Raw genomic sequence first — 23,417 nt, forward strand, 5'->3', positions numbered from 1 at the left:
AACATATTTCTTTATAATCAAGACCACTGATCCATTTCTCTCTCATTTCCACATGTCGGGGAGACTGAAAAGCAACTAAGCAGGTTACTCTTTGTCAACCAGCTGGACAAGCCGAATCACACAAACTAAAATAAGCATACAGTCAGCACTGAGCAAATGAATCCTGTTGATTGAAGACCTGGGCAGATAAGTAGTGCCCTAGTGAGCAGTCAGTTATTGTGTTCTATTTCACCAAGAACAGGTATGTATGCGCTACTCAATCACCATGGAAGGCATAAATACAACAGCGAGAAGAGCAAAAAGACGCAAAAACAGACTAATTAATATTACAGTCACTCCCCCCACCAAGCATAAAAAAGGTAAGGAAGAGCATTCGGCCGTGGAGGATTTATTAGGCAAGGGACTTTATGACAACAGTGGATGAGACAGATTACAACACTTGCACAGTGATACACATATTACTGATAGAGTCCAGTGCACATTTCTGTTTAGAACAGACTTCCCGGGTAGGAACTTCATTAAAGCTTCAGAGTAGAAAGAGGTGGGCAGTGGCGAACTGGACCTACCTGTACATCTTCCTGGAAGATGCAGAAAGAGAATAAATATTTGTTTATACAAAGCGGATCCTCAACAGCTGTAGTAAGATTTCAATTTCAAATATTGTAGTGGGCACTATAGTCCATGTGTGCGTGGTGCCCAACCTAAACCACAATCATTTTCTGGTCAATTCTTGAATTCTTCAGAAATTTACCAGGCTGAGGCCTGAAGAAGAGGTCTTGAAGACCTGAAGAGGATAAGGTAGGGGCTTGATCTGAAATACAACAACATTGGAAAAAACGTAGATGAAGTTGTTAGCTCTAGTCCTCGTATTCAAGGCTCCACGTTTCACCGCCTGGACACTGGCCGAGCTGTAGCATGTATGTTCTCAGCACTCCTGCTCTGGAACCCCGACGCTTGAACTTCCTCTAAAAAACTAAAAAGAAAAGGCACGGATGAAACAGGGAAAATGAAATACTAAATTACTGCTCCCATGAAGCGGGCACACAAGGACTGGAGGCCAATAAGGATCATTTATATCTGTGCTTTATTTGTGCAGGTGGTGGGTACAGGCTCTCATTTTTGGGGTTTGAGACTTATGCACTTATCAATGCTCTTTGACCCAGAGCAAGAGAGAGAAAGGCTTCAAAGGCAGAACGAAGGAGGAAGAGAAAGACTGGAAAACAACAACAGAGAATCAGCAGTAAAAAAGATGACATGCAGGGGCTAGGAAAGGAGCCCGGAAGTGTAGGGTGGTGGAAGGAACAGACATGTGGTGGAATCAACATTGGGCTGCCCTAGTATTCAGCAAACCAGGCATTCCACAGCACCTGAATTTGTTTATTAATTATTATTATTAATTCTTTTAACAAATTAAGTACGCATAAATAACCTACAGAGGAATGGACCCATGCCATTTTTTTCTAGAATAACTACTGACTTTGAAAATCTGCTATGAAAATACGTTTCATTTAAATTCCATATCTTGAAAAATATCAGGCCCATGCACAGCCCCTTACACACCGTTTACTTCCTCGTTTTCACTTTACCTCCGCCTCCATTACATAAGAAATGCTTTATTTTGAACGTTGCTGGGTTCTTTGATTCAAATTCCTTTCTATTTGCACCAATTGATAACACAGAAGAACAATCATTTTATATTTATAGCCACTCCTTCCCCTGATTCGTTGTCCTTAGTCAAGCTCTACTGCCAGGTTCAGGTTGTGCACAATAAGCAAGAGAAATTGTCTTTTAAATGAACAGAAGGGGCTGTATCACTTGCCTAAAGTCACTGGGCTCCTCCCTTGTCTGTGTTGTATAAAAACCAGGGCCCTCCATCGCTGCCTTTAGACAGTCCATATAAGCCTTTATACCACGTGCTGCCAATTGCCCTTTTCATGACTTTTTTTTCGAGCCACTTAAAATGTGATTCTCAAAGCCCGGATTGGTGGAGTAGTCCATCCAGCAATACAATCATTTGTGACATTCAGTTACAAATTGTCCACTTTAGGGGATGCATGTACACATCCAGTTTTAGTAGTGCATGAGTGAACGTCAATGGATATATACTCTGCATTATACAAACATTAGAAACCATCCCTAAAGTGGTACGTGGGGGGGGGGCAAATGTGGGGTACAATAAAAAAAGACCCAGTGCAGGCATTTGGTTTCAGCCTCAAACCCAAATGTGTGACTAAACACTGCTTGCTCCATGCATAGTCAGTATGGCATCATGGTAGAGCAGATGTTCCCAACCAGTAGCTCATAGACCCCTTTACAGTAGGTCGTAGCCTTGACTTTATTTTTAAATAAGCACCGCAGTAAACATCGCTGTGTTCACTTTTAATTCCTCCCATTTAAACAAATAGCTGTATTTATACGTTATAAATATGGCAATTAGTCTACAGCCACTGGGAGGAGAATGCCTGCTGTTTGCAAAAGCAAATCTGAATTGGGAGAAAATGAAAATTAGGAGCCTTATGGAGTGCATGTAAACATACAGTTAACTCTTTAGTTTAATTTTCTCCCATTTCGAAGTGTCACATTTACACATAGCAGGCATCTTGCTCTCAGTGGCTGGTAAACACACTGTCATATTTATCACTGAAAAATACTGCCTTTTTTTGTAAATAGTAAATGGGAAAAAAATTAAAATGCAGAAGAATGTTTCATAGGATGGACATTTTTGCAGAACTTTTTTCTGCACTTTAAATTTCTCCCATTAAAAAACTGCTTGTGTGTATGTGCTATGCATGTAACAGTTTGTGCTATACATGTAACAGTGCTACATTTGGCAAGAGGTACGTCCTGTGCCATAAGTACATATGACACAGGCTCTCAGTCACCCATACACATATGTACCATTCATTCACATACATGTTCATACACCCCCCAGACCATGCTCTCACTGACACACATGGACGCTCTGTCATAGTGCTCCTTGTCAAGGTATTTTGTTCAAACCATAGTATCTGGCTCTAGGGACATTAGGTTTAAAGTCAATGAAGCTGAGCATGTGTGAGCTGCTTGGCCTTCAGAAGCTCACAATGATTTTCAATGATCAGAGGTAGCTGTTATTACAGCAAGGATTGGAGACCCTTTTGAAAGAGCATCAGGTCTGCTAAATCTGAGTTTTGATCATTGTGCCCTAGCTAAATACCTCAGAAAAGGTATGTACAACCTTGTAAAACCCCTCCAATAAAGTTCTTGCAAAGGTTCAGTGCAGGTTGTTCAAATGCTTAAAAAAAGATCCAGTTTTCTGTTTAGAAGTTGAAGAGGTACGCACAGAAGAACGTGTTTTTGGTTAAAGCCGTGCTTACAAAACCTTCTAGAACCATGACCCACGTTTTTAGCATGACAAGTGCTCGCGATCCACCTACCTTTAGTGGGCATGAGGCGCGGTTTTTTAAATGTAACTAAAGCTTCGTGTGGAACGCACTGTCATTAACAGACAGCACATTTTCCTTTGAAATTGCTATAAATGTGCACAGACATACCTTTTTACTGATAAAACTATATTGCACACAAAGTAAAAATTGTGGAAGTTGAGTTTCAGTGAATATCACGAGCAAAAAGTATCTTGGTTTGTTTTGATCCTATTAAAAATCATTGTTTTCATCACACAGCTGAATTATAAAAAAATGTGCTTCATTTTTGCTTTACAAACTGCTGGATTTGTACAGTTTATTTACAGGTATTTACATTCAGTTGCGAGTACAAACAATGACATCCTTAGCCTTTTCTTTCACACTTCCTGTACCCCAGCAAGATTGTGAAATAATTAACTTTACTTTTCTCTCTCTGACTGCAAAGTGAGTTAGTTTGTAAACACCAGTCCCCCCCATGTTAATAAAAAAATAAGCAGCACTTTGTTAGGAGACATAGCCTGACATTTGACCTCTGTTACTGCAATGCAACAAATGTGACAAAATAAATACAGAATTTGAAGGTATCTTTATTTATTGCTTAGACTTTCAAAAGAGTCGGCACGTGACCCATACTTAAGGAAACACTGGGTTGGAGGCCTTGTCTTCTCTTTGCGCCTTGCTTTACAACTGAGAGGTACCTCAGCTGTAGCTAAGCTTCTGTCCTCTACATTTAAAAAAAAAAGTAGATTCCAAACCAGCAAATAAACGATAGAAAAGCCCTCAATGATCTGGGTCACCGGTCATTGCTCCAAGCCTATGAATAGACAGATCTATTTCACCTTAGTCTTTGCAATTATTCCTCGCACATTAATACAGAACTCTAGAATCAGGGCCGGACTGGAATCCAAAATCAACATACCAAAAATGTTCGAATCTGCCCCACACTGCAGGAAGCCACAACAAGAATGAGTTTATGTGGTTAAGACTGGTCATTATATCAGCCCATCCTTCTGTGTAAGCAGCCCCTACCCTGCAGGTCACCAGGAAAATTCCAAAGTGGCAGAAGGGTCAGATCTACCCTATCAAGCATCGCTCTTCCATTGCTAAAAACCTTAGAGTTCATATTGCATTAGAGTCCGCCCGAGAGATATAATAGTTGTAAAGTCCCTGAACCCAAATTATTGTTCATATTGTAGGGATGGGGGTATGTATATTACTGTCCATCTCAAATTCAACCGTAAGGGTCCGAGTCACAAAGGGACTTACCACTCATAAAGTTACGAGTGCAGAATTTCCGCACTCTGGGCAGAATCTACCATTGAGCATTGCAGTGTGGAGACTCCGCAGTCGTAAGTCCCTTTGTGAATCAGGCCCCTAGTGTTTATGAAATTTACAAGTTCATCTGTTTTCATCTATTGAAAACACATTTCATCAAATGTGCATAAAGCAAAGGCCTAGCTATTTTCACTTTTATTTGGAATTGTGCCCTACTGCACCAACAGTTTAATCACTCAAGGGTGGACTCCATTGTAACTCATGAAATTGGGCAGAAACTGGAGTCTACCTTTAGCCCAGTGTCCACCTTGTTGTTATTTGTTTCAACAGATGTTTGTATATGATATGATGTTTTTGAGATGGGTATTTCCAGGCGCGGTGTACAGTCTGTGCGTAACTGCATGAATCTGTCTCTGGGCTTTTGATTTTTGGTCCTAGCATCGCGCTATTCCGGTATGTGAGCAGAGGCATAGCTCAGTTCCGCGACATGAGGAAGGTCCTGGACTTGTTCTGTGACCCGGAGGGTGCACCAGGAGTACATTCATTCACAGAAATTGGACTGTCCCTGTTGTGGGTTCAGTACATACAACAGTGGTAGCAGTGTACTAGGTTTTGTCATCCCATGCTTGTCAAGTAGGGCTCGATTAGTCTCCTTAGTTGGTAGGGGTTGAGGCCTAGGACTGAAGAAGCTGTAGTGCAAGGTAAGGGGATCCTTTGGGTTAGGCAAGGTCTTTTACGTTTCCCTGCTTACATTTGGCTGATAGCCTAGTGCAGAATCCCCACCACTCAATATGCCCCTGTTGTGGGTGCTCCAGCCCAGAGACTACTCTGCTGTGAGAAGCATCTTTGTTTGACTGGAGAACAGCCTGGAAAGGACACTTGAAAAGAAAACCACCCCAAAACAGTTACACATACACATCTCCTGACTGCTTTTGCTGCATAGATGTGGGGCCTCACTACCCCACTTGTTGTTCCACATCCTAGTCCTCTATGCTGAGGAAGAGAGGGCTCCGCAGAGTACTCAGAGGGCTGTAGTGCAACCGGAGCAGGTGTCTGCCGACAGCTAGCTTCCCGCAGGTAAAGGAACATCAGCTGCATTGGACCCTTTGCAGGAAGAACTGCATACCTGTCCCGAAGCATCTAGAAGCACGCCTGCCTGCTGAGGGAGGAAGTGAGTGCCCAGGGGGAGAAGAAAGGTGCAGCTTGTTCCAAGTGTCTGTGGGGCATCTAGAAGAAGGCGGCGACTGAGGAGAGCTGCCTGTTGACTCTGGAGTCAGTGGTCCTGCAGTCTCTTCAGGGCCGTTCTGGCTGAACGGCAAAAACTGATACTGGGTCAGGGCTATGATGGAGACTCAACAGAACCAGCCTGTGAGTGGCCACATCATCAGCAGGGTATCATGTTGCTGCACGCTCACCAAAGTTAAAAACCTGTATGTAGACGCATTGTCACCAGAGTATTGGCCGTTGCTTGGCTCCATCATCCTCAAACTATCGGCCTCACAGTCACAACTGCAAGAATTAGGACTACCAACACTGCACCCGATGGTGGACAGTCAAGCTACTGGGTGGACTGCCTTGTCTCAGAAGAGCGAGCGGGTCGCGCGCACTGTAGAAGAAGATGCACTGATACGCTGCATGTGGTAAACCACTTGAGCCTGAGCCATCAGCTATAGAGCATAATCCGGTCATGCTAACATCACGTACTCTGATCAAAAGGACCAAATAGTTAAGAGGAGGGACCAAAGGAAAGCGTACAGAAGCACAGCGCATTCCAGGGACACAGAATTGTATTTGGGTGTGTGGTATTACGTTCTACTATGCGTTAAAGTGCTTTCTTGAAAATGAGCACTGGGTTCAATAATAATTTATTGTATTGTTGTGTGACTGTTGAATCTATCTGTTGATGTGCTATGGACATCACGATCTTGGGTTGACGTACAGGGATGATTACCTGTTGCACTGACGTGCAATGGTGACAGCATTCATTAATGTGCGTTGTTAGCATCATTTTCCCTCAACACACGAGGGCACAGTTCTTATACATGGAAAGTATCCTGTCTTCCCTTCTTCTCACCTGGAAGCCCCTGCTAGTGAGCTCAGCTGTAGGCGAGAGGAAAAGGCTGAACTAACAGCCTATCTTCAAGCATTACCCTTGCTTGTGGTCGAGTCCTATGTCTATTTCAGACAGCCCTGAAGGAGTCCATTGTCCTACCTGTCACAGTGGCCTAACTGTTCAGTACTGTTTTCAGGCCTCGTGTTTCTTTTTGTGTTTGACACTATACCATGCAGGAGAACCTATTAAAATCCTAAACAGGAGCACTGCCTCGTCACGGAGCAGACATAACCGAACATTTTAATCAACATGCAGGCCACACTGATAATCCCTTGCCCATCTTGTGAAAAACTGTTAGCTGTGGCGACCGGATTAGAGATGATATCTCGAACAGTAACAAGGGGATTTACGTAATACACTGCAGCATCCCACTATAAATCGCATTTAATCCTGCCTGCTTGTTGTTTATTGCAGTGCTTGTGTCCCCCATGGCTGATGAACAGCTGGTTTACATAAAATATGTATCCTTGTACGCTGTATCGATGTAAGCTGGAAGCCCTCTGAGCCCATTGTAATAGTCACGCAACTCTGGACTTCATGTGGAAACAAGTTCTTCCTCTTTGGAATCTGTTTCGGCAGATACGGTGCCTTATTCCACCCCTCTAAATGAACTCATGTATTCTCTTTTTTTAATAAGTTTCCTTTATCACAACTTTTGAAGGTGAAAATTGAAGTCAGACCCTCCTTCTTGGAAGGTTTGTATTATGTTCCTATGTATGTTGGACGACGTTCTGGGCTAATGAATCAAAATCCGTGCATTTTAAGTAAGAGGGGCAAGCTCAACGATGGCCTCTGTTTATAGGTCCTCGCCCCAGCGAGCTTCTTTGACAGAAGTGCGAGCACTGAGACACTGGACTAGGTTTATACCACTGGGGCTACATCCCGAACAAAGAGATTACAACTTACCACAAATGCAGGTTGGTCCACTGTGACCCTGACTCATGCATGTTTCACTCTACGCAACCAGCGGAAAGGAAAGCGGACCCTTCCCATGAGCCAATGGCAGCCATAAGACACCTTCTCACTGCTGAGCAATTTGTACTACCTGGAGGATTCAGCTGCTTTGAGCAACTTGAGTCACAGCAAGGAACTGCTTGGGCCTGCGATGTTCTGCCTGACCACAATGCACCCTCTAACTCCAGTGTATCCCTGAATAGTAACAAATCAATACCTTATTTACGCTAATGGAATCAAGAATCTACAAGCTTTTGTTACCATACATCATATCATCAGTCTGTAAACGAGCCATTAAAAAAACAGGTTAAACGTTATACTGTTAGGTCTTGCCGTCCCCACTATGCTAGGCCACATTGCATTTTTGTGAAACCTTGTTTAATCACACTTGGTAGAGGTTTCTGTACATGGGTTGTACAGTTCATGATGTGATGGGCATCTCACTTGCCTGCATTTTGTCGCACGCACTGTTTTCTTTGCTGATGAATATGGTGATATGGCGATAATCTCTTCTTTTCAGGACATTTCTTCTTCACACAGACTCTGTGGGCCACCTACAAGTCTTTATAGGCTGTCTGGTTTTGACTGACAGCTCCTGTGACTGGGATTTCAGATGAACTCCTGCACAGTATAGTTTATCGGTTATCTCACCAGGATTACCATGCCTTCCTACATATTTCGTTATATATTTAGTTTGGTCCAGGACTTGCTTGTGCTATTGCCGTTTATCCCATTGGCGGGAGTCATAAACAGGGGAGCGTACAGTTGTACCGTGCAGCTGCGTGTCATATGATCTTATAGTAGGCAATTATAGAGTTGGACTGTTGCAAGGCAATTTGTTACTAGATATGAAAATCAGAGAAAGTTCTAAGGGTTTGACAGAGGTCAAATGGGTGTTTGTACTTATTTGTTTAAAGGGGTATCTGGAAGGGATGTGGATCTGGCTGGATTCTCCGAGTACAGCAGGGAGTGAGCTACACTGCCTCCTTGGTTGATGTTTTAATGTGTGGCATTCTTTGCAAATTTCTGGGGGGTTTCAGTTTTATCCAAGTAGTGCTGGGTAGCCAGTGGAATTGAGATAGGGTTAGCATGAACTGGACCCAGTACCTTTGGCCAACCCTCAGTATTGAGGATGTTTTTGGGGCCTTATGAAGGGTATGCAGATTAGAATAACACCAGCCTGTTCACTGCAGACCTCTAGCCGGAACTGGATCAGTGACTTCGTGGCTTACATGGGGTGCATTGCTGGGCATGGATCATGCTTGCTCGGTAATTTTAGGATGCTGCAACATGGACTAGTCATAATCTTGAAGATGGGGCAAAAAGAAATTATGTTCAAGTAGGACTTCCAAGCACTACACAGGTAAGCTGATGCCTATGAGGGAATTGTGAACGGTAATCAAAGAGGGCACAGACTGTAGGCCGCCACCCATATTTGGATTAATAGCAATAACATATCACTTTAAATTCCATTTCAAAATCCTGTTAACCTGAAGTCACTGCTACCAATCTAAATGTAAGGAATCTGCAGGGTTTCCAAAGAGGGCCAAGGCAGGCCCGGGAATAAGCAAACAACAAAGATTGCAGCGAAAAGGAGAATGTGATTAATGTTTATTAAGGATAATGTTGGCATATTTTGACAATAGCTTCCCGCCTGCGCAGTAGCTGACTTGAGTGTACGTATCAAGAAACTTCAGCCATATTACTCTACATTTAAACATCTCAAGAACAATATATTGAGGGGTAAGACGTAAGAACTGCACAGGTTATGAATCTCTGAAGAGAAAGTTCATGAACTCACAGGTAGGTACAGCTGCTCCATCATTTAAGAAAAGAACATGGCACACGCTGTGCTTTCATTTTCCCTGGCAGGTAGACGAGATGGTTGGAAGGTAAACTGAGAGGTGTGCACAGGGATTGGTTTGCTCTGTTGGGTTTAAAGTGACACAAAAGCTGCAGCGAACGACTGTAACCCTGCCCCTTATCAGATGGACTGTCCTCTAAGTGGATAGGTGTAGACAGAACCTGCCATTGCCACTGGCATCCGTGGTCTTCCTTCCTATCATCAGTCTAATAGTGTGTTTCTCTTTTAATCAAGAGAAATATGTAAATCAGAACTGCAAAAGCAAAGAGTCAAAGGATAATGGTCATCTACTGTTGAGTTATTTTTTACGACCAATTCCTCAATATGAGAAGCCTGGAAATTCCAATCCCTGGAGTTACCACTAGTCGCTGGTTGGATGCGAAGGGCTTGATAAGAAATATGGGCTTACTAGGGAGTTACTGCATTCAGTTCCGACGGTAGGTCCTCATTCTTGGACGCATTGTCACCTAGAGGATAGCTGCTTTAAGCAAATGGAGTCACTGCAAGAAACTGCTTAGTTATGCAGTGTTCCGCATGACCACGATAGGCCCACTAGCTCCAGTTTATCCCTGAACAGTAACAAGTCAATACCTTAATTACGCTAATGGAAGCAAGCATCTGCAAGCTTTTGTTACCACACATCTTACAATCAATCTCTAAATGAGTCATTAAAAAAAATACATGTTAACGTTATACTGTGAAATGTCTTACCTTGACTGCTGTTTTACCCTTGTGATTTATATGAAGATATGCCAGGCATGGTTTAAAGTTAATCGATAAAATAGCGTGGCTGGTTTATGCCCGACGCACGCTTATAAATTACCCAAAAATCAACAATGAAATTAAATCAATACATAAATCAATTATCTGGTGCTCAAGTATGGAGGAATGGCCTCCAGAACGGTCCTCTAAGAACGCAAGTCCAACAAAATGTGATACTTTTGAGCACTTTAATAAGACAAGTCACACTGTAGATATTGTGAAAGTTCTTGTGAAGTTTTGTCTTCAGTCTATTCGCGTAGGTCCATTAGCCAATACGTGTTTTGCCACCGAAGTTCTAAGCCATCGACTTCCTCAGGGCTAACTTCCAAAGTGAATACACTTAGAACCAGAAAACTGAGTACAGACACATTAATATCTTCACTTAAAAAATTCTAAATTATAAAATACCCTGTACCGTGTACAATACATAATCATTGGGGTTAAAGGTGCCCCTCAATTTTGGGAGTGCTCTACCGACTGAGTATCCCATGTACGGCATCTAATGTTACACTAAGGACCAAGACTTTATGTCTGGGCCTCTATATGCCCAAAATGTAAAGGGGTGCTTAGACAGTTTCATACATGCAGAATTCCTGAAATGGATAAGTGACTCCAGTATTAGTCAGTCCTGGCTTCCGATAACAAGAAGAAGGGTGGGGGTTGTAAGGGGGGGCGCAGGGGGGTTTTAAATAAAAATTAAATTAAAAAATAAAAATAAAAACACTTACCTCCTAAACTGCGCGCCGCTCCTCTGTCCGTCGTCGCTCCAGGCAGGCAGGCACAGGCTCCCAGCCTGACCTACGGCCAATCCTGACGCTGCTCAAAGCAACGTCAAGATTGGCTGGGAGGGCCCAGTCAGGGTGCTCCCAGGCAGACTGGGAGCCTGTGCAGACTCTCTCAAGACCGGCAACTGTGTTGCTGGGCTTGGGAGAGCCTACTGTGCATGTATGTTTGGGGGAGTGCTCAGCACTCCGCCTCGCTGCTCTTCACCCTAGTGACCCCACCCGCTTAAAAGAAAAGGTTAATAAACAAAGTTTATTATCCTTTTCTTTTAAAGGTTTTGCAGCTGCTGCTGCTGGCGGGGGTCTACACTCCTCCGTCCTAGTGGAGGAGCCACCCCTGTTATTAGCTCTGTTTTCATGTAAAATTTACACATATCATGAAATCTGTTCAGTTATGGGATGCCTGCGCATTGCATATACAGCGTGTGAAGAAAGCCCTATTTATATATGTAGAGGAGAGTAAGGTTCGTGTTTATGCTTTCCTCTGTTGGCCATGCCATAGCCAGAAAGATTTGGGAGACTTTTGTTGTATTTAAAGCCATCATTTAAAAAAGAAACACTTTTCTCAAAATGTTTGGGCTAAGCCTTCTCTTAATATATAATGCGCATTCAGCGGCATAACTGTTGCCACAAAGAGCAACTTAATGATTTCTTGCATGTTGTCTTTATTCCAATAATTTTGGTACTTAATAAAATAGATTACAATTGTTATGTTTAATTTCCTGAAGTGGTTGTATTACCACATTCCTTCAAGTAAGTCTGTCTTTCAGTCTACGATCTCTGAGCAGTTCTCATACATTACTTAAGGGATAGATCTGGAAATGTTGACGGATAATCGGGCTAGGATGTTTAATCCCTGCGACAGTTTTTAGAACTTGTCTACGAGAACACTGGAGTGTTGAGAGCTCCACTGAAGACAACAAAGGCCCTCATTCCGACTTTGGCCGTCTTCCATGAATACCATAGAACCCGCGGGCGCCAGAAGATCGCCAGTGCTGGCGATCTTCCACCCACCTTATCACAGGTACTGACGGATTTCCGCCAAACTTTGGGTGGAAATCCAGCAGTAGTTGTGCTGGCAGGCGGAGGAGCTCTGGCGATTCCACCACCGGCCCGGCCCGCCAGTAAGACACCGCCCGCCGTATTATGGGCCATAATATGGCCGGGCGGTGTCCTGTTGGCGAGGCGCTGCCGGCGGTGGAAGCACCCCTTCCCGTTCCTTGCCGGACAGCCTTCTCCCTGGAACAGGTAAGGTGTCTGACAGGGGAGAGGGATGGCGGGGGTGCTGTGTGTGCATGTACGAGGGTGTGGTGTCCATGTCTGTGCATGAATGTGTGTATGCATGTCTGAATGTTGAAGTGAGTGCTTGTCTGCATGTAAGTGTGCATGGGTGTGAGTATGCATGTTTGGATGGGTGTGAGTATGCATGCTTGAATGCGTGTGTGAGTGTTGTGAATGCGTGTATGGGTGTTGTGAATGCGTGTATGGGTGCATGTGAGTGAATGCGTGTATGGATATTGTTGTGAATGCATGTATGGATGTTGTTGTGAATGCATGTATGGATGTTGTGAATGCATGTTTGGATGCATGTGAGTGAATGCGTGTATGTAAGTGTAGGTGAATGTGTGTGTGTGTGGTGCGTGTGGGTGTCTGTGTGCATGTATGCGGGGAAGGGGGTTGGCAGTGCTGTGGCTGAAGGGGGAGTGGGGGCACAGTGGATGAAGGGGGAGGTCTAGTGCTTGCTGGGGGGGGAGGTGAAGCCGTTTACCAGTGACAGGAAAGAAATTCCCTGTTGCCGGTAGCCTTTGAGCCATGGTTTTTGTGGCAGTGCTACCGCCGCGGAAACCATGTGGGAAAGCAGGCTCCTAATACTGCTGACGGTCTTCTGTCGACCGCAGGTCGGAGATGATCATCTCCGGCGGTTCTGACTGCCATGGTGGTATGAGTGGAGATGTGGCGGGTTGGCAGAGGCCAACCCGCCGCACTAATAATGTGGCGATCTGCACCGCCAGCCTGTTGGTGGTGGTACTGCCACATTTACCCTGGCAGTCAAAAGACTGCCAGGATCAAAATGAGGTCCATAGTGTCTCACAGCCAATAAAGAGTGGTACAGACCTTCTGTGTCAACATTCCAAAGACTGTCTTTCTTTTGCTTGTTGGCTGGAATGTTCTAATAGCATTATAATCCTTGTGCCTTGAGCTAAAATGGTTGTTGACGAGCATCACCCCCATTATCTACATATTCACAGCAGATTAATTGCCAACAGTGAGATTACTTCCCCCATGGTGCAGTATGGAAGTGGCAATGTCATAGGTAATCCTGCTGCTATTGGATGTATCATATCTGTTGAGAAAGTGCACACTTTTACATTAAAGCAAACCCCTGAAACAGGACATATGTCTTCAAGAAATTCGATGAATTCCATTCAGCTTCACTTTAGCCCCCAAAATCAGCTGCTGTGTACCCCTTCTTTCTTTTTAATACCACTGTTTTCCTCGTCCGTTACCATTACTCTCACATTTTAGTTTGAAACTTTAGTTCAACGACCATTTAGGACACAAGAGTGCATTTATTTCAGCATCGAGACCAAATTCATTGCTTGACACCATAAAGTCATGTGTCAAATGTTATTTTAGTAACAAAAGGTGATTTTATTGTAGTGGCACTATGAAGGTTTAACTGTATTCATAAATCTATTATCATGGTTCTTGGACAGATGAGGTTTCCTGATCACGTGTATGTGTGAGCATATGTGTCGTCCCAAATCACAACCACACAGGCAGTCATACATATACTGTGAGTTTTGATGAATGCAGTTCATACAGGGCGCAAGTAACATGGGGCGGATTGCAATTCAGCTTTCTTCTACAGGATGTGCTCACTGTGAAGCAAACACACACGTGATCATTAACCTCATCTGTCCAAGAGCCATGATAATAGATTTAATAATACAGTTAAACCTTTACACATACTTCCACATATGAAACGCACCCACCCCTGTGTAAGGTCAATAATAGTGAGCCAAAACCGTACAGCAAATTTCCTAGACCTATGCACTGTGCAGTGAGCAGTATCTCCAAGCGATGACCGCCTTTTACAGAAAATGACTGAACTCCCTGATCCAACAGAAGTCACCAGCTGCATGGGTGTGGCGGCAGTTGTTTGCAGTCTAAAGTCATGGTTTTACTGACTGGATTCTGGGAGGTCACCAACCTCCCTCGGTTTTACTATTCTCAACACTACCAACCATAAGGCAACCTGTAAATCTCTAGTGACTCTGTAAGTGACATACAGGTACAGCATCCATTGTTCTCCGCGATAAACTCCATGTCTCACTAAGGCACCTCATTAATGCAGCCTTCGTGTGTCATCTACCAAACCCGCTGCTTTCCAGTAGATCCAACCCCCATTGTAGGAGGGCTGTAAATTTATACCATCTCAGACCCCACATGTGTCAAGCCAGGGCGTTCATCGCGCTCAACCTCCCCAGTGCAAATCTGTCACACGACTCTTCTCCAGAGATGAATAATTCAGATGCTGCTCTCGGTGTGTTATTAGACAAGGGAGACATTTCTACTGTTACCCTTCGGTGAGGATGCGCAAGGCTCCTGCTGAAAGCCCGAACCATCCCTGATGCACATGGACTTTCTAGGAGCTGGGCAGCTTCAGCAAACCTTCCCTTTAATAACATCCTCTTAAATGGCGATTCTGTCATTTTCTTTTTACAACGCACTGCTGTAATTTGCCTCCACTCAATTATTTAACATGCATGGTTCTTCTGGAATACACTCAGCACTCACTGTATGTTTGAAATAGGCTCTAACCTGCATTATACCAACTAAAGCTGTTGGCTTTATTGCACCGAAGGGTCATTTAAAATCTCCTTCCTCAAAAGAGTTGCATTTGTACCATGCGTTCTCTTACTAACCCTTCTGTTGTCGAGGATGGTGTGGGGAGGAAGGGAATATAATGCTTACTAAAATCAGTAAGGTTACTATTCAGTAGAAGCCAGTTCTGATCGGCAAGAAAGAGTTCATTTACTTCTGTTAGTAGGGCTGGCTTCAGGGAGGTGCATTTTTTGCAGTTTTAAGCATGGTGGATTCCACGAACTAGGGTTTAACAGCTGCTCTCTGCGATGCTTAGCCAATACCTATCAGCTGAAGCTTGTTTTAAAATGGGCAATAGTGCAGTGACAACTGAGAAAAAGCCATTGTTAAAATGGTATAATTTCTTCTTTTTATCCAATTAGATTGTCATGCTTAGAGAGCGAAAACCCCTTGACTTGCAAGAAGGCATTATGAAAGAGGCATTCGTTTGGTATAAAGCCAGTAGGATATTGTTTTTGAAATCACTGCTATTTTTGAAGTAAATAAAGCCAAACATATCTCAGCTGTGTCACTATATAGAATTGTAGAAGCGCAAGAGTAAATTGCGACAATAATTTTCACTGAGGGATTCTTAGTAAGAACAAATACACAATGAGAGCAATATGACTCAGAACACCAAGGGTAAAAAAATCTCCTTAACACAACGTTATAGATGGATAAAAAAGTGAATTATGTATGGCTCCAAAAATTATCTGCCCATGCTTTCAACTGCTATGCAGGGACAGTCGAGTAATGAGGACGCTTCTCCTCCCTGCCCTAAAAAAATATATATATATATATATATACACACCGATTATGCATTGTAATAAAATGGTGTTCTCCTTTGTACCGTCACTGTATAATGCAATCTGGGAGGCACCAAGAAGTGTTTCTCCTATTAATTTGGCTTGACTAAGTTCATAACACGGATTTTGAACTTTGTGCTGCAGTAATAAATGAAGGATGAACGCTTGTTAGAACACTTGTTCCAATTAACATGTTTTAGTGGATCTCATTTATTTCACTGACAAGGCATAAATGTTATGCTGTTATTTATATGATATTGCACGACTGCAGATTCTTGTTGGCGCTTTAGAAAACACACACCATAAGATCAAATAGTAACGTAGCAAATGGGAAGAGAAAGAAAGATTTATATATCAAATTAAATCAGATTTTCAGCTGGTGTAAGTTGGTCTCGGCATAAAGACTCAACAAAATAGTTCTACATTTTGGTGGCAGGAAGGAGAAAGCCTGACTGATCTCAATATATGACTATGGTCCTTGTAGTAGCAAGCAGCACGTAACAAAGCATATGGACTGATAAAGGGGAAGTTTGATAGCCAAGAAGATGGCTGAACTGGGACATAGCTTTATGTACGATTGTTTGAGCCCTGAAGGCTGCTGGAGATCGAATGGGTAGCAAGTGTAGGGATCTTAATACAGGAGAGACGTATAATCTTCCATTGGTTCTGTAGTGGACTCGTGACTGCATTTTGAGCAACTTCCAACAGTTGCAGGATTTGTCTGGAGAGACAAAGTAAATGAAGCTTCGTTAGTTGCAATGGAAGCGGACAGTAGCACTAACTACTGAAGTATGTAAAGGGGGGTCAATAAAAGGGAGAATATTTTTTTAGATGGCAGAGGTGGGTGAAGCAGATGCGGACCACATTTATATACTGGGTTTCTAAGCACATAGTATAGGCAATAAGGGAGCCCAGGGTGCACACCACGTTGGATGGGGATGGTGGGATGCCCATTATGTTATGGCACACGATTTTATCCCATTCAGTGGTCCCTGTGGCGGACGTCAGTCGAAAATCAGGTTTGGCCTGTCTCAGCCTGGGAAAGTTGTTGGCCATCCATCACCTCACAATGGTGAGGGCCACAGTTAAAGGACGTTGATTAAATATATTTGAAGAGCTGTGCAGACTCAAAATGATGCGAGTGTCAGTGAAGTACTTTTAGAAGCAGACCCCACTTGATGGAGCAGTTGGACTTACGGCCGCAAATGCATTATACATAAGGGGGAAAGAAAGGTCCCTTGTGGGACACCACAGCTGGTTAGGTATGTCAACTGCATGAGCTCTACTTAAGTATTAAAGACTTTATCCAGATAAGGACTCTACCAGTGAAACTATTTGCTTCAAAAGTCTTGAATCAGAATCTTTGGTCAGTGGTATTGATAGCAGCTGAGGTGCCTATGAGAACTTACATGCCAGTTTCTCCTCTATCGTTGCGCTGGCAAGGGCTGATCGGGCTACCAGCTCAGTGCTATGACCAAGACAAAAACTGGCTTGTTTCCCATCCATCAGGATATGTATTTCAATAAAGTCCTGAACTGACGCAGAGCTACTCTCTCCAGCATTCTACCCATATAGGGAAGCAGTGAGATTGGCCAGGGCTTCTTTATATCACTGACAACCAAAGAACATTTCTTTTCTTTGATAGATTTGACACAGCTGTTTTCCAGGAATCTGGAAATACCAAGCTTGAAAGAGCCGTGAAACATGGTAGGGAGAACTGAAAGAAGTGGCTTTCAAAGTCGCACTGGTGGGAGCATGATTAATGGCTGTTGGTAATAACATGTAAGAGTTTGCTTTGGTGATTTGTATGAATTTGTCTATGTATAATGCTAACTGGGAAACGGATCTGAATGGAACAGTGGCCATTGATAGCAGTTTCTTAATGACAGAGTGCCACATTGTAAAGCAAAAGGCAATATTGTCATAAAAATCTTGAGTTGTTGGTATTTCAGCTTTTAGGGGGTAATGGAATTTATAGTTATAGTTTGGAAGGGCTGGCTGCATTTCAAATCTTTCTTTAGTAAAATACTTTTTGTGATTTAATTTTAGCTACAGTTTGAAGCATTCAGGAGTAGTATGCCTCCTTGTTTGGTGTGGCTTAATTTCTCTTCCATTTTCTTCCAGCTGTCCAAACTTCTAATTTCATACTTTTTACCTTTAATGAGAATCGGGGATTCTTTCTGTTTTGTGGATATTCTTTTTCCCAGATTGGCAGGTTTCCCAGGATCGCTAAAGGCAAGGAGTTGAAATTGTCTAGCAGAATATTGGGATTGGTGTCTGTTACGGTAGCAGTTAGTAGATACTAAAGGTTTTGTAACTCTGAGGTAGCTAAGTCTGGATTGAAAAGCCTCCAGTCACGTCTACGGGTTGCTGGGGAATTAGGGCTATCCGGATTAATGGTGTATTATGAGAAATTAAATTCCATAAATGGAGGGCCAGGCAAGAGGAATAGTTGTATTCACAGAGGTCAAGTCTGCCAAGGAGATTATAAAGTATAATATATACAGGGCCACTGAAAATTTTCGGAGGGGGAAGGCAGAATTATGCGGCAGATTTGACTAAATTATCTGGTAAGAAAAGACAAAATTTGCCCCATTGCACAGTATATTTTATGTTATTACCTCATTATTTCGCATGTTAACACTGTTTGGGAAATTGTTTCACTTCATTTGTATAACTTTGGCACCCAAATACACAAATAAGCAACAGAAAGGTGAACAGTCAACCTATGTGAAGGGTCTACCACTGTGGGGAAACGTGTTGTTGCATTTTTAGTAACTTGTGATCCGTTTTAGCTGGAACCAATTTGCTGAAATCTGCAGATTATGTAGCAGTTGGTGGATTATGTAGCAAATCCATATTTATGGCAAAAACATTGCAACTGCAAAAGTGTATAATTCCAGAGGCCCCGAATATATTCATATGACCCCGTGGTGCTTGCCCCCGGGTAGTTATAGTTAGGACTGTGTTTCCGTATGATAGATTTTTTGGTTTGCTTATAACACACACACCGAGTCCCCTTCCCCTAAAGCTGCTGCACGTATAGTCCCTGAAATGACGATGGAGGGCGGCACCCCGACTGCCCTGTCCCTGATGAACATGATCTGACTGCGTCTGATCCGCTTCGCCTGGGTGGGGGTTGGGTGTGTAAATCACATGAGACAAAATGGTGGGCGATAGGGGAGCGAGCACTATGGCAAACAACTCGCATTGATTTTTCCACAATTTACTCTTCTCAGCATGAGAAGAGAAAAGCAGGCCTGTGCCAGTCGATAACGAGGAACTGCGTTTGTAATCCCATGGGAGGGCATTTATTGCAGCAGGACACATAACATTTATGTGCTTAGCAATAGGGAAAAGAGGCTACTTGCTCGACGTCGTGAAAGCCGCTTGAGGGTTGTGGCAAAAATATGTTTCAAAATGTTTGGGAGTAAACATGAGGCCCGCTGGATTGGGCGGGGACTCTTAGCAAGGAAGACCAGACAACAGGGAAGCCGGAGCTTGGCATCCAGGCTGTTCGGGTGTTTTGTGACACACGAGTCGGATGAGGCTGTCCCAGCAGCCAAGCCTCTCAACGGGCACTACCCTCTTGCGATTCTGAAGGATTGCACAGGCCAGTATACTTTAGCTGATCAACGTATGCAAAACAATAAATCCCAAATGATCAAAACCTGAGAGCGCCAAATGAGGGGCAACAAAGGAACAAAAGCTCAAATTAAAATAGAACTGCAAAGTACTGCAATTAAAACGAAACTTTTACTCTTGAATGACGTAAAATTACCCGCCTTGAAATTAACTCTCACGTCGTGACATTTTTGCAAAATGATACCATTTTAATTTCTGAGATCAAAGACCACGTACTTTAACAACGGTTGTAAGTGTTCTGAATTAAAATGTGTAGCTCTTTAATAATTATACAAACATCTTTAAAAAACACTCCTCAAGTATCGCAGTGACCGACATTTTTATTAGACCAGGCGTTTACAGAAAACGCTTTTCATAAGCACGCCGCGATCTGTACTTAACAGCAGCTGTTCTCGCGCACAGCGGGGAAACCTGTACTTTGCAGCACCTGTCAAAAGAAGCACCTGTGGCGCGCAGACGTGGCAATTATTCACCGCCACGTGCGGGCTGTGCGGGGCAAACCCCGGGAATGGATGAGGGCACGCGGGTGCGCGCGGAGACGGGGTGACTAGTACGTCAGGTGGTGTGCGCGCGCAGGGGCGCAGCTTGGTCAATAAGATTGGGGGTGTGAGCTTCAGTTTTTTCGACAATCAGGGTGTCATATAATGTTTAAATATGAGGGAGGGGGCTCATGGGCAGTAGAAGGGGGGAAGAATGCGGATTAGTAGGTGTACTAAGTTAGAGAACACACAATATTTTATAAAATGACCAATATTTTTGACGACTTTAAACACTGAGAGGGAGAGTGTGTGTGTGCTTTTTTTGTCCTCGTGTATGTAAAAATTATTGGTGAAACCCGGCAAACATCTCACCATACCCGACTGATAGCCTCTGTACCAAACTATTTATCCGAAAATTCATTTAACCAACTGGATGCTAACTTCTTTTTCCAACTATAAAAATGTACCCACCAACGCAAGCATCCCAAAGGCCACCAAAGGCAAAACACAGTGCTTCACAAAGCTCCACAATAAAAATATAAATAGAAGGAGCAGACATTTCTCTGTGGACTCTCCTTGGTATAACTTAGGCCATGCTTAATACATTGAAATTCAATGTCAGTAAACAAAATCGACAGCATATCTGTGTTTTACTAAAAAAGAGCTTCAGACAATAGACAAATTCCTTTTGTGGTTGATTAACACAAACTTTAGAGAACATGATAAGCAAATACTTAATTTTCAGCACTGCACTTCACCTGAAACTTGGTCACCATGAACCATCTACATGACAGCCTCTTTCGGCTGGTGAGTTCTTGTCAGCAAAATAGGGTGAGCTTAGTTGGGTAGGAGCACACTCACAAAACGGCAAGTAGCACATGCAAACACAGACCACAGAATCCCATCAATGTGGGGGAAGAGGTGGAGAAGAGTGAACACTCATGGGAGATGGCGGTTGTGTTGGACCATGTTCTGTGATTGTGGTAATAATAGCCAACAAGTATGTTTAGGTCTGGCCTAGAGACAGCTTTAGGTGTTTCACCAGCCTCATGAATTACATTCACAGATGGCTTCTGGTCAATCCTATTCATTCATTGATCGGCTAAACCGTCGTTTACACTTGTCTCCCTTCCACCACAGCCTACAACATTGGACAGTGGGCCAGTCCACTTTAGTCACAAGCTCTGTTCAATGTGGGTGACAGCATTTTGCTTGTGCACTTGTGCACATCCACCTAAACGGTACTCCATTTAGTTTGAATGCTGGTGGACCAATCTTTGTGTTTATTCTGTTTTTTTTTGTTTCTGTTTTGTTTTCTGAACAAACAGCATTAGCGCCAAAACCCAGACAACAACATTTACATAATACAAAGTATAGCGTTCTTTATCTCTATTGCAAAATGGGTATAAGTAACTTATATTATCACTGCTGTCAGGCCTCTTGTTTATTTTTCAGAGTGGTTGTTTTATGTGTTAAAACCTGGACGTGCCATGGATACAGAAGTAGTACTTACAACGCCGGGCCTTCTCGTTAGCTAAATGTAAGAAGGCCAGCACCACAAAGCACAACATCCCTAGCATTCTGTTATTTACAATACATTGCAAACTTTGTTTAATTGACTTGCAGCAGCTGAGGGGAAATAAAACGTCATTATTTATTTTCTGAATTTATGTCACAGTTTACACTAAATTGGGATTACAGCTATTTAAATATTGCCACAATTTGTTTAGGCTGGTTGTGGGATGCCTTTTTTTGGTGTTTGTTTTTAATTCACTGCAGGACCGCATGCATTATTTTGATAGGGAGAGCTCTCTGAAGTAAAAAAGAGTTATACATGCTTGTTTATATTTAGTCATGTGTCCTGTCAATGCTAGAATGTGCCATAACACAAAGGAAGATACTGACTTGCTTGTAAAATCTCAACTAAAGCTTGATTTTGACAAAACAGTTCTGTTTTTTAGGGTCTAGCCCATTTGTTTGCTCTTCTTTACAGCCTCATAATTGGTCACTGCAGGCCTCACCAACATCACTTCCGTTCCTTTTTTTGGAGCAGGGGCCAAGAAATGATTGATTCAACTTAATCAATGCCTGTCCACTGCTCCCAATGTGATTGAGGTACTATTTTTTTATGGCCTGGAAAGAGTAGGCATGTGACTGGCAAAACGTGTCGAGCAAGACAAACAAAATTGCAAAGTTTTATTTTCTATAGTTAACTTTCTTTTGTTTTTGCCAAGTCTTCTTTTCTCACTTGCACTCTTTTTTTTTTTTTTTTTTGTGCTCGTGGGTACTGTTCTCAAAAGATGAAGATTATTGTGTTCTAAATATTGCAAAGCTACATTGTTTCTTTCTTTTGTGTAATTTACAAAATTATGCTGTAACATTCATAATCGTGCAGTACACCCCAATCCACCCCACCCCAATCAACGCAAGTTCACCCAACTCCAATCCACCCCATTCAATCCAATCCACCACACTCAATTCAATCCACCCCATGTTAAACTCATTCATCCTACTCCAATGAACCCCACTCCAATCCAAACTACTCACACTGATCCAATACACTCCTATCCACCACACTCCAATCCTCCCAAACCAGCCCACTCCAATCTTCCCCACTCCAGTCCAAAACAGTCTTCCCCACTACAATCCAAAATAATCTGTCCCATTCCAGTCCAAAACAATCTGTCCACTCCAATCAAAAACAAAATGCCCCCCCTCCAATCCAAACCAATGTGCCCCACTCCAATCCAAAACAATATGCCCCACTACAATCCCAAAAAATAAGCTCCACTCCAATTCAAAATAATCTGCCCAACTCCAATCTTCCTCACTCCAATCTGCCCCACTCCAGTCCCAAAGCAATCTGTCCCACTCCAATTCAAAACGAGCTTCCCCACTCCAGTCCAAAACTATTTTTCCTACTCCAATCCTAAACAAACTGCCTCACTACGATCTGCCCCACTACAATTCAAAACAATCTGCCCAACTCCAATCTAAAACAGTTTGCCCCCTTCAATCCAAAACAATCGGCCTCACTTCAATCCAAAACAATCGGCCCCACCCCAATCCAAAACGATCTGCCCCACCCCAATCCAAAACGATCTGCCCCACCCCAATCCAAAAAGATCTGCCCTACTCAAATCTGCCACACTCCAATCCAAAATTATCTACCTCACTCTAATCCAAAACAATCTATCCAACTCCAATCCAAAAACAATCTGGCTCACTCCAAACCAAAACAGTCTGCCCCACTCCAATCCAAAACAGTCTGCCCCACTCCAATCCAAAACAGTCTGCCCCACTCCAATCCAAAACAGTCTGCCCCACTCCAATCCAAAACAGTCTGCCCCACTCCAATCCAAAACAGTCTGCCCCACTCCAATCCAAAACAGTCTGCCCCACTCCAATCCAAAACAGTCTGCCCCACTCCAATCCAAAACAGTCTGCCCCACTCCAATCCAAAACA

General features: G+C 43.1%; 1 protein-coding gene across 3 annotated transcripts in view; it reads right to left on the bottom strand.

Annotated features, from left to right (window-relative positions):
* Window positions 1-372: 372 nt before the first annotated feature.
* Window positions 373-23,417, bottom strand: part of VPS45 (vacuolar protein sorting 45 homolog) — a 430,890-nt gene continuing 407,845 nt past the window's right edge. For all 3 annotated transcript variants that reach the window (XM_069218226.1, XM_069218227.1, XM_069218225.1), the window contains one exon: window positions 373-973. In XM_069218226.1, coding sequence (XP_069074327.1) covers window positions 886-973 — 88 coding nt within the window. In that variant the 3' untranslated portion in view covers window positions 373-885. The remainder of the gene's footprint in view (window positions 974-23,417) is intronic.

This window comes from Pleurodeles waltl, chromosome 12 (assembly GCF_031143425.1).
Source record: "Pleurodeles waltl isolate 20211129_DDA chromosome 12, aPleWal1.hap1.20221129, whole genome shotgun sequence".
Lineage (NCBI taxonomy): Eukaryota > Metazoa > Chordata > Amphibia > Caudata > Salamandridae > Pleurodeles > Pleurodeles waltl.